General features: G+C 40.3%; 1 protein-coding gene across 1 annotated transcript in view; it reads right to left on the bottom strand.

Moving 5' to 3' along the window:
- Positions 1-1,193: 1,193 nt before the first annotated feature.
- The window catches only part of ncapd3 (non-SMC condensin II complex, subunit D3), a 50,692-nt gene continuing 40,002 nt past the window's right edge, over positions 1,194-11,883 (bottom strand). Inside the window, exons 30-35 of the mRNA XM_050070672.1 lie at positions 10,922-11,034; positions 10,273-10,337; positions 9,705-9,752; positions 5,279-5,341; positions 5,069-5,117; positions 1,194-1,450 (exon numbers count right to left, since the gene is read on the bottom strand). Coding sequence (XP_049926629.1) covers positions 1,381-1,450; positions 5,069-5,117; positions 5,279-5,341; positions 9,705-9,752; positions 10,273-10,337; positions 10,922-11,034 — 408 coding nt within the window. The 3' untranslated portion in view covers positions 1,194-1,380. The remainder of the gene's footprint in view (positions 1,451-5,068; positions 5,118-5,278; positions 5,342-9,704; positions 9,753-10,272; positions 10,338-10,921; positions 11,035-11,883) is intronic.

Below are 11,883 nucleotides of genomic sequence, written 5' to 3'. Positions count from 1 at the left end.
AAGTACAAAATTTCCATCACACTACCATTTTCACTTGAATAAATGTTTTGCTACATTTTGTCAGGGCAGCCCAGGTCAGGACTGCAGCCTGAGACTGATAGGGCCTTCTGCCTTACAACCCCCGTCTGCATGCTTTAATATGCAATGCAATTTTATACAATGTATGTAGTAGGGAGTCCCTGGTCTCTCTCTTTCAGCTAAGCGGTCCTTGGCCTGAAAAACCTTGGTCCAAGATGTTTGGCTCTCATTACTATGGCTCAGCTGTTGCTCACTTGAATTTATTACACACTGCAGTTGTTACTCATTAAACTGGATTGATCATTTGAGTAACATCTGGACTCTTAACCTGTCACTTGATTGTTACATAGACATCCAAACATTCCTACTAGAAGAAATCAAGCTTTGCTTAAGTTCAGTCAGGAAGACTTTCTTTATGCTATATCCATTCACAATTCTGTCTCTATCCCACTTCCACCCATCAGCTGATTATGGACATTCCCTCTCCTAGTTAGCCAATCCAACTTTGCCACGATCTCCTTCAGCCTTTCATGTTGCTACTGCCAAACTATAACTCTGTTCTCCTCTCTGCTCCTGTCAGCTGTCATATTAGGCAGAATCATCCCTCCTCCACCCCATTCACCTCCAGTCACCATATCCAGAGCCCAGGACAAGCTCATCAGAAGCCCACTCCTCATCTCATCACCACCATTACAACCACAAACATCTAGACTCCATAAGGGGGTTCCCTGATCTGCTATGTCTTTACCACACTCCTGGAATAGATTACATCATGGTGGGGTCCCATCGGCAAAGATTTTTTTTTGCATTTCTCATACTCTATTTTTCAGACTCATACATTCTCTTCTCTCAGAGGAAGTCTCTCCTGATTGAAATATCTTTGACTGGCATAAACATTCTTTAGAGATAATTATTGAAATAGAAACTGATATAAGGATTTGTTGTCTCAGTGTTAAAGTAATGTAAACACTTCTGAATGTACTGATTTAGAGTTTGGATTTAACAGTGTAATATTTCCACTGACTCTCACTTCAAAGGCTGTGGAGCTGAAAGTTAAAACATACCGTAGTATGTAATAAAAATATGGCATAAAAGTAGGATGTTCCAAAGAAAGCACAGATTTTGATCTGACAATAATGTATATGTGCAAGAATCTGGACAAAAAATTCTTAAGATGTATTGACATCATGCTCACCTTTATTACAAAAAAAAAATACAAACAGTGATACAAACATACCAATAACAAAGATTATAAAATATGAATCAACAGCACATAGATAGAAATGGAGATGTAAGAAGTAATAAAATTAGCAGTTGTGTAAAGACAAAAAACAGAAGCAAAGACATGACGCTGTATGGCAACTAAACTTTAGATGATTTTTTCTTCTGGCGGAGAGGAGACTGCACATTCCACTGCCTTGGTCCAGGAACTCTGAAACACACAAGAGAGTTGAGTTTTAAATCACATCTTCTGAACAAAAACTGTCTCCTAACACACCTTTGCATGGAGTATAAAATAACAAAAATATTAATGCAACGTATCGGACAAGCTTCCATTGGTGGAGGGAGAAATCTCATAGAAGATCTCCTAACCTGGACAAAAACAACCAACACTATCTGCATGGAGAGATACCACTGACTGGGCTGTAGGGGTGTGCCCTAAAATACCACAATATTTCAGGGTATTTCTGACAAATTAGAAAAAAACATATTATTAATTAAACATTATTAAAGCCACAGATATAGGAATTTATCCCATCTGACGTTGAAATCATATATTGCATTCAACCGGATAGCGCACTCTAGTGCCTCACTGTTTCAAATGCGTATTGCAACAACAGTAGCCACTGTGTACCAAATAGCTATGATAACATTGATGAAACCATGTCATCCAATACTTCATGGAGTACTTTTATTTATTTTTTATTTAAAGGGACAGTGTGTAACATTTTTAGTTGTTTATTGGCAAAAATCGATGTCTGCATTCATAAATATGTCATCACTGGTGTACTATTACCTCCACCAATAATCTGACTTATTCTCGTAAAAGGAGAATTTTGGATTTGTTTGTACGTTGTGTGGGCAAGTCGTCTAGGGGATTGTTTTGATGTAAACCCGCCCCAACAGTCCTACTTTGCAAACACAGCCAGCATGGTGAGGAGGGGGTTTGGCAACTCGCGTCACGTGTGTCTGTGTAGGAGCCTGAATAAATATAGATGAAGTAGGCTGGCTGTCCTTGTCTGCTCGCAGGCCTCTCCACTGGTACACCTTCATCTATAAAGCAATTATTGGACTACTCACCTCATACCTCTGCACCTACCTCACTTTCACATTAAATCCATCATACAGTTTGGGCTCTCTGGACTTTCTATCTGTCTCTGTCCCCAGAACTCATACTGAGCTTGGGAAGAGCGCATTCATGTACTCTGCTCCCTCCGCCTGGAACAGTCTTCAAAAATCACTAAAACTTATAATTTAAAACTCGACTAACAGGCTTTATAATGGCAAATGGAGTGTGTAAATGTTTTACTGCATAGTATTTAATCATCATCACGCAAGTGTTCTTTTAGTGTGTATTGTGGTGCACTGTTTCTGTTTAAAGGCGCTGTATGTAAGAATGTGGCCCAAATGGTTACTGCACTCAAATTCAAAATAGTGCCGTAAGTCGTGTCCGCCCCCCCTCCCCTACAGATTCGAGGTTGCTGGACAGCGGCACGCTGGAGACTGATTTGTTTGCCCACGGACGGCTGCCATGGCAGGGCCGTGTCGCCGCGTCCGTGATCTTGGGTTTTCCAGCGGACCGTTCGAGCAAGTCCAGCTTCTCTGCTGCTAACGCTGCTGCCGGGATACAGCTGAGGAGACTGCTAATGCTATGTACCGGGACACTGCTAATGCTGCTTGCCGTGCTGCTGTAGCTCAGTNTGTGACATATTAGGAGGATTTTACGACTATTTGCTTTAGATTTCTTACATATAGCTCCTTTAACATGAACTTTTCCTCCTCAGGATCCCCTGTTGCCACCTTCTCTGCCCCATCCAGCCCTCTCCTCCTCCTCCCCCTTCCCCCACCAGACTGTATTTGTAGGGCATAACCCCTCCATAGGACTCTGGGCCTTCCTCTCTTTTTCTCATGTCTGTGCTTTTTCTTTATGTGTGTCTTATTATGTTTTGTTCTCTAATGGTGCCATTTTGGCCAGGCCTTGCTCGTAAAAGAGATCACTTGATCTCAAGCAAATCTGCCTGATGAAATAAAGGTTAAACAGTTCCCAAATACAAAAATGTACCCTGGAATCATTATATATAAATCAGCAGGAGATTACTTCTGTTTTAGCAAAATCCTAAATGATTTAGTTTTTTTCCCACCTTGACCTTTATGCTCTGCCATTTCTCCTCTAATCATCACGCTGTAACCTGTGACAGGCTGTCATGCTACCATAACTCTTTTTTGTCGAGCCCTGAGTGTCACGTAGGTTTACATTACCAAGGGTTTAATCATGTGATGATACCGACTCCCATGTGTGCACGGCAAGAGAGGAGAGGGAGAGACTATGTGCTGCTGCCAGAGGAGCCGCTGTATGAGTTCCCTCTGCAGGGAGAGTAACTCACGGTAATTCACTATGAGAGTCTGAGAAGTCCGGGGATGTTCATAAAACATTCAGGATGCCACAGTTTATTCCACACTACTGAAGCTGCTCCTCTTTTTAGAACCACCACTGAGTCAGTAATAATTTTGTTTTCAGCCATGCTTGTTGTTGCCGTGGGTAACAGTATGATGTCAGTATGTCAACAAGCCGACGTATCGCGAGTATCACAATATACGTTTTTCATATCATATTAAAAAAATATACTGGTATTATCGTAAACGAGATAATATGGCACACCCCTACTGGGCGAGGAAGGAAAATATATATATGTATATATATATATATATATATATATTTATAGAGAGAGAGAGAGAGAGAGAGAGAGAGAGAGAGAGAGAGAGAGAGAGAGAGAGAGAGATAGATATTCATTTTGTTTGTAATTTAGGTGTACCAGTTCTTTAAAGGGTAAGGCTGGGGGTTATTCATATCTTTTTTAAACTGTCAACATATCCCATGAAAAGACCCAAACCACAATGCATTAAGCATGTAGTAAGTTTTTGTTTTATTGGTGAACCTTATAAGTTGTAATGGAGCCGAAATGTGTAACATTACCTTTGTTAAATGTTGCTGTTGTTCCTGACTTCATATGAGTAAAGGAAAACTCTGCTAGCTGCTAGGCTAATTTATACAATATAAAATGTCTTAGTTTTGTGCTAATAACATTAGCATTTTGTATTTGTGGGGAAAATGTCTCCAGCAAAACACAAGTGTTTTTTCTGTGAATCTTGGGAGTGACAATGAAGCCGATTGAGCTGATGCAGTTACACGTGGTCTGTGGTTGTGTGGCCAGTTGGATGTACTGCCAAATATATAAAACGACACTGGAGAAGTCTTATGGTAGTAACATGAACATTCACTTCACAGGCAACAGCTCTGGTAGTAATTTCCTGCAGTCAACATACCAATGGCACACTCCCTCGAAATTCTGGGACATCTGTGGCATTGTGTTGTGTGATCAAACTGCACATCTTAGAGTAATCTTTTATTGTGACCATCATACAAGGCACACCTGTGTAGTAATGATGCTGTTGAATCAGCATCTTGATATGCCTCACCTGTCAGATGGATGAATTATCTTGGAAAAGGAGGAGTGCTCTCTTACATGGATTTTAACAAATTTGTGATCAAATTTTAAAGAAATATATCTATTGAGTGTGTAAAAAAACAAAAGTGTTGGCGTTTAAATTGTTGTTCAGTGTAGATCGGAAATGGAAATCTCTGATGGATCATTTTTTTATTCACAAATGCTGGTTTAGATGAATTAAAAACACAGCTTTTACCATTTATTTACATGATATTATTGTTACTGTTAACTCCTTCAAACTACATGAGAAAGTGCCAGCAGAACTAGAACTGTGACTGAAAATAAAGACCGTGTGAAAGCAATGACAGAAGTAGTGAACTTACTGCTGCTCATTTGACCGCACATGAAGAACACTGGTCTCCCCGACGAGACCTGTGAGGACACAGCAGACACAGATTTATCTAAACCTAAACCATCTAAAAGTAAATGCAGAGTTGAGGTTGATTTTTAACAAGACAGAAGGTTCTCATACTCATTAACTGCTGCCTCAACACCTAGCTAGTAAGATTACGAGAGAAGTCAGAGTAACTTACTTGTTCCTCGGTCACTGAAGATTGCGCTGAGTCCTTCATCAAAAGTTAAATTGATGTTGACACCTGGATTACAGGGAGGAGGACAGATGGACAGTTGGGGTTTAGGGTGTGGGGGTCAGATAAAAGATCTTCTCAATAAGGTGACAACACTAAAATGACAAAATCTGCAACACATAAAGATTGGACTGAAATGTTAAATCAATCAGAGGTAATCTAAGATTAATAGAAGAACCAGTAGCAGTACAAAACTCCCCCTAAAACTACTAGTTTTTTCATTTTTAGATTTCTGTTGGTGAACAGATTAAACAAACGAGATGCATGGTGTTCATCAGAGAGCTTTAGAGGTGTTTGTAGATGCATGTTTTTAACTTTTAACAGAGCCAGGCTGGCTGTTTCTCCCTGCTTCCAGTCCTTATACAACAATAAGTTAACTATGTCCTGACTGCTAACATGCAGACATAAGATTGATATCAATCCGAACTTCCTACTCTTGTAAAAAAATGTTATTAACTTTCCTTCCCAAAATGTTGAACTTTTCGAGATTAACAAAAGCACATTTAAAAGTAAAAAGCATTCAGACTATGAGAACACAGCCATGTGTGAAAGGGCTCCCATGAATTATTAAGGGACACATTTTCAAAGCTTTACTATGACTTTTCAAGGACCCATTAAAAGAAAAATAAAAAAATCCCATGACCATTCACAACGCATAACATGAACACAACTGTACGGTATAGGGATGGGTCACGATTTTCGAATTTCGAATAGTCGTTTTATTTTTGAAAAATCGTTTTTTTAATGCGACTATTACTATTCGCCGTCTTATTTCTCCCCCTATATTTGACATGCAATTCAGCTCCTAACCGCACGAGGGCAGTCTAGGATTGCTACAGCGGTGTGAGATGGGCTACCAGCTAGTTTGATGCTCTTCTACAAACAGGAGAAACATGCAGAGACTACTACTCCGTTAGGAATGTCCGCAGTCATTCGGGCTTTCATAGTTGAGCGCACTTCCACGTTGTAGTTTCCTGTAAAAATGTCCGTGAAAAATCCCCGCGATGTGAAAAATACATGCCGAGCAGTCACCGGTGTGCGCGCACAGTCCGCTTTGAGTCCGCGCGGAGTCCGTTCCGCCCGAGTATGTTCGGGCCTTTAAAGATGAATGGATCGAATAGTTGCCACGATTTTCGAATAGTGTATTTGCTTGTGTTGCCCATCTCTAGTACGGTACACTTAATTCCAAAGGTTAATTATATTATCACATGATGGCCGCAGACACAGAGCAGTAGTGCTCCCAGAGTGAGGAAGTGACAGCAGACAGTTCCGTGGGCCTGTCAGTTAATTTGTTTGACAAAAAAAAGCTCCTTACATATGCTCTGTACCTTTGAACTACCACGCTCAAAGTACGCATTGATGGTCTGAGTGGTAACTAATAGCCCTAGGCTGCTAATGTAGATTTTGCTCAATCTAAAAAATGCTGCACAATTTAAAAGTTATTGAAATGTCATTCAAAAACATCAGATTCAAACTCTATTCAAACATAATTCCAGCTACCTGTCATATATGGAGGGAAAGACTACACGTGGAAAGAAAATGATAAATTGTAAGTGATGGTAAAAAAAAGACCATGCATCGATGCATAGCTACAGAGCACAGCTGTTTCATCATCAGCTAGCTACAGAAAACAAATTTGCCATTTTGTTAGATTAGGCTTACGGTTATCCAACGGAGATTACTATAACAATTAATTTCATCACACACAACAAAATGTTTTTCAAAACTTTCAAGGATTGTACTAATTCCATGACTTTTCCAGGCCTGGAAAGAGAGTTTTTCATAATTGTGGGAACCTTGTGTACAATATTTGCAGTGAGAAATGATTTTTCAAACTGCAGTCTGGTGCTTGACATTTCCTGGATCCATCTTTTTCATTTTCATATCCTATGTATAATTCTTGTCATTTAGATTGCCTGTGCTGTTTTTGTTTTTAATTCAGTCTACTCACAGTTAATTTCCAGAGAGAGATTGCTGATTTCAATTGAATTTTTGTAGTTTTAAATAGTAGTTTTATTGTCGTTTTATTAGTATCTGTTCATTTTCGTCATTTTAGTTCCTTTTACACTGCCCGTTCAAGGCGGAAATACAGCATTATTATGCTGCCTCACCGTGCTATATACGTTTTGATGACATGTGTGTGCGACCCACTGCGGGAGATGTAAAAGGTAGCTTGTAGCAGTTAGCAACTAACTCAAAGATGAAGAACAGCAGCGGTCAATGTCTGCAAATTGTAAAAACAATGACGTCCAGGAGCTCCTTACCATCAAAGCATAGGACGAGATAAGCAGCCATATAACAGGGAAGTTGATTGTTATTGCCATGTTTTGCCATTGTTATCATTTTCAAGTGCTGCCAACAATTTTGTTATATGTCACATCAGAGGCGGACGTCGTTGTGCCACATGTAACGCCCGCCTCTATAGCTTCTGCGATGCCGGCATGCTGTCTGAAATCACACACTGGAGCAGCATGATGCAGCTGTTGTTTAGTTCTGTGCAAAAATGCAAAGGCGGCATAAAGAAGGGACTCTGTAGTGGGTCTATAGCGCCATATTTGTGTAAAATGGGCTGTTGACATCCCAGTCTCAATAAACATATGTACCAGTGCCTCTTCATGCTTGTGGTGTTGACAAGTTTGATCAAACTGACAAAGACTCAAACTCAAAACATTTCCTGTATATATTTCATTATTATTATTATTATTATTATTATTATTATTATAAATTATTATTATTATTATTATTCAGGGTCTTTTTTTTTATTTCGGTTAAAGGAGCAATAAGCAAAATTCATCATTTCTAGGTTGAAGGAATTAAAAATTGCTATGTGAAGAACTAGAGGTGTAATTTCATCTGGAGTATAGCATGACCTCACACACCCTCTCTCTGTGTTGATCTCCAGCCCATTGTTTACAAGCCGGTCCGGCTGCGCGTTCATGTACTTTCATGTGAACCCCATGTGGAGGAAACACCGGGATGGGTTAATGTCTGGAGCTTGAGTTATTAGCGGCTCGGTCCCAGCAATGGGTCAGGCGTTACGGTTGTGTTAAGTGAGTAAGTTAGCCCGGCAGCCCAGCTAACATTTTCAATTAGCATTGTAAAATGTAGCCTCCCCGCGAGGCTACATTTTTGTAATATATTTGCTGAGATGGAGGTGAGGCTCAGTGACTAGAAGAGCTGATAGAAGCGCTCCATAGCTGTAAGTTAGTCCAGTAGCCGGTGGCAGCCGAGTCGGCTAGTGCTAACACCGGGAGCTAACGCTAACGTTCCTCCTCTTCTCCGTGAGTGAGAGCGATGTTTTAGCCTAGTGGCTGCCCGCTAGGCTAAAATATCACTTCAGGTTAAAGTGGGAAGAAGCAGCGGGTTTATTGGGCAGCTGAGTGAAGCTGGGTGAAGTGGAGGCTGCGGAGGAAACACCGGGATGGGTTAATGTCCGGAGCTTGAGCAGCTTGCGAGCCAGGCGGGCAGCCTGGCGGGCTCTAGCCGACCCGGATCCCGGCTAGTGCTAACACCGGGAGCTAACGCTAACGTTCCTCCTCGTCTCCGTGAGTGAGAGCGATGCTTTAGCCTAGCAGGCAGCTGGCTGCTCAAGCTCCAGACATTAACCCGCGAGCCAGCTGCCCGCTAGGCTAAAACATCGCTCTCACTCACGGAGAAGAGGAAGAACGTTAGCGTTAGCTCCCGGTGTTAGCACTAGCCGAGTCGGCTGCCACCAGCTACTGGAGTAACTTACAGCTATGGAGCGCTTCTACCAGCTCCTCTAGTCACTGAGCCTCGCCTCCATCTCAGCAAATATATTACATTTATTACAGGTACCATCATCATTGAAGTAGGCTGGGGAATAGCTCAACACAGCAGAGACCGAGACATCGCTAACTGCTAGACGAGGCGAGTGGGGGGTGGAGGTGGTGGTGGAGAGCAGAGGTAGAGGGAGGAGTGGCTCATGACACACTTTGTTTTGGTCTACAGGCAGTGCACAACAGCAAACCTAGCGGTGAAACAATTTCGCTTTTTGCTCCTTTAACTAAAATGTTTTTCACACCTTGGTTTAGTTTTTAGTTTAGTTTAAGTAAATTACAATAACCTTGTTCTGTGCATACTATATCTATTGCATGTGTGAGGTTTCTTTCATTTTTGTACCTGTTGGAGTGTTTTTAGGGGAGTTTTTCTTTATCTGAAGCCAGGGTCTAAGGACAGAGGGTGTCGTACGCTGTATAGATTACACAGCCCCTTAAGGCAAGTCGTGATTTGTGATATTGGGCTTTATGAACCTGACTGACCTGACTTAATACACACTTATGGATGACAGCATGCATTGAATATCAGGTGTGTGATGTGTTGCAGAGGTTCAGACAGCGCTGTGGGCTCCTACCTTTTGGTGTGCTGATGGCTCTGTCCGTCACTGCTCCTTTCGGCATCACTGTGAAGTCAAATAAGACAGTCAGTCAGGATGCTTTCAAATACTGACTTTGAATAGCAAAATAATCAGTCTGAATAAATTAACTATGAAAACTAAGTACTTATGATAATCAGAATAGGGATTCTATTAAATAATTTAATTACACTTTTACTTAAATCTATATTGAGCTTATAAAAGGCTGCATTATCTGCAGTTGTCTTCCCAACCCACCCCAGTACTCAAATAAATTATGAGATGATCTGTTTAATGCTAATCCAGATGAAAACACAGCTGTTGTGGTTCTAAAGTGAAAAGCAGCATGGCTAGTTTGTGACGACTTTGTGTTGATGTATGAATCAATGCCCACACAGAATGGTCCTTCAAGTTCACAGGACTGTTTGGTTTATTCTTTTTTTTCCTGGTGCTATGACCTCTGACCCTTGAATCCCTTAAATGACACTTCTCCAACTCCTGCACTCAAGGGGATTTTAGATGAGCTCCCATAAACTTGTAACAACTTTTAACATCCAACGTGTCATACCTGTTCTTTCCAGAGCGATTGATTTAGACTGGACATGTTCCTCCTGCCTGACTCTGTCCGCACGCCTGATAAAACACACAGAGACAGAAACATTGTCTTTTTTTTTAAATGATGCCAAGTACATGCATACTGCACTGAAATACAGAGAAACCAAGGGCAATCCACAAAGTGAAAAAAAAAAATCAAGAATGGAAAAAGTGGGTACCCTGGTGATCTAATGAAGACACATACCAAACAACTGCAGTGTCCCTGATTCAATACCAGCATTTGTTGCATGTCATACCCCCTTTTATCTCTCTTTCCCAAGATTTCCTGTCTGTGTCTGCACTATGAACTATTCAATAAATGCCTAAAATCTTAAAAAAAAAAAAAAACTCTTAAAGAAAATAGTAAATAAAAGTAAAATAAAAAACTGTCATAGTCCTTTAATTAACTTAACCAAGATGAATTGACCCACTACACCAGAATACAGTACTAAAGTCTGAGCAGAAAGTTAATGCTTCAGTCTGCAAAATGTACTTATTATTGGAGTCACTGAACTCTGTGAGCGACTTAAAGAAAGGGATAATCAACAGTTATAAATCAAAGATGAAAACAACAGCCTGCAGTGAGTTCTTGGTGTTGCTCAGCTGCTGTGATGGAAACCTACCTGTCAGTTTGTGCCAGTCTGGCAGACAGGGGGTTTGGACGTGGCGGCTGTGGTGTGGCAAAGATAAACGGAAGGAGGGGCCTGGACCTGACGGGAGAGCCCTGGACTGAACGCTGAGGAGAGAGCAGAATCACAATGACACCTTCACTGACTGGGGGGAACTCTGAGACACTGGCCTGCCCTTGTTACTAATGCAAGAAAATATTAGTTTCATTATAATAACTTAAAATAATCAATAATTCATTGGTCATTCTTCCACAGTCGAAGATGATGTTATCAAATCTCTACAATGGTGTAAAGAAAAGCAGCAAATCCTCACATTTGAGAAGCTAAAACCAGAAACAGCATTTTAACTTAAATGATTAGTCAGTTATCAAAACAGATGCTGACTGATTTGTCAATCAATAAAAAATGAATCAACTAATAACAAATTCAGCTCTAATAACTTTATTTAATTACAATTTAATCAAATATTGTAATACAGAGAAACAGTAAATATTGTTTAAAATTAGAATAATGTCACACAACACATCACAGTGTTTAAAACAACTTTTCACATATTCATCCTTGTACAGTGTGTATCTGATAATATATTCAATCTAAAAATACATTTACAAAATATGTATGTTCTTATGACTTCCTGTAAAGCACGATGCACCTTTTAAAATTGCAGATAATTGCAATGCAATGTATTTTTGATTTTTTGAACTGCTAATTCAGTCTCCATTGTCATTCTAAAAATCAAATAAAATGTTGTGCAATAATTGAAGCCTAATTTTGCATATGAGCTGTAAAATCCAGAATTGAATTTAAAATCCTACTGTTAACTTATAAAGCTCTAAATGGTCAAGCTCCGTCATATCTTAGAGAGCTCATAGTGCCTTATTATCCCACCAGAACACTGCGCTCTGAGAACGCAGGGTTACTCGTGGTCCCTAAAGTCTCCAAAAGTAGATCAGGAG

Source organism: Epinephelus moara, chromosome 19, assembly GCF_006386435.1.
Source record: "Epinephelus moara isolate mb chromosome 19, YSFRI_EMoa_1.0, whole genome shotgun sequence".
NCBI lineage: Eukaryota > Metazoa > Chordata > Actinopteri > Perciformes > Serranidae > Epinephelus > Epinephelus moara.
This window is presented reverse-complemented; position numbering and strand designations above follow the sequence as displayed.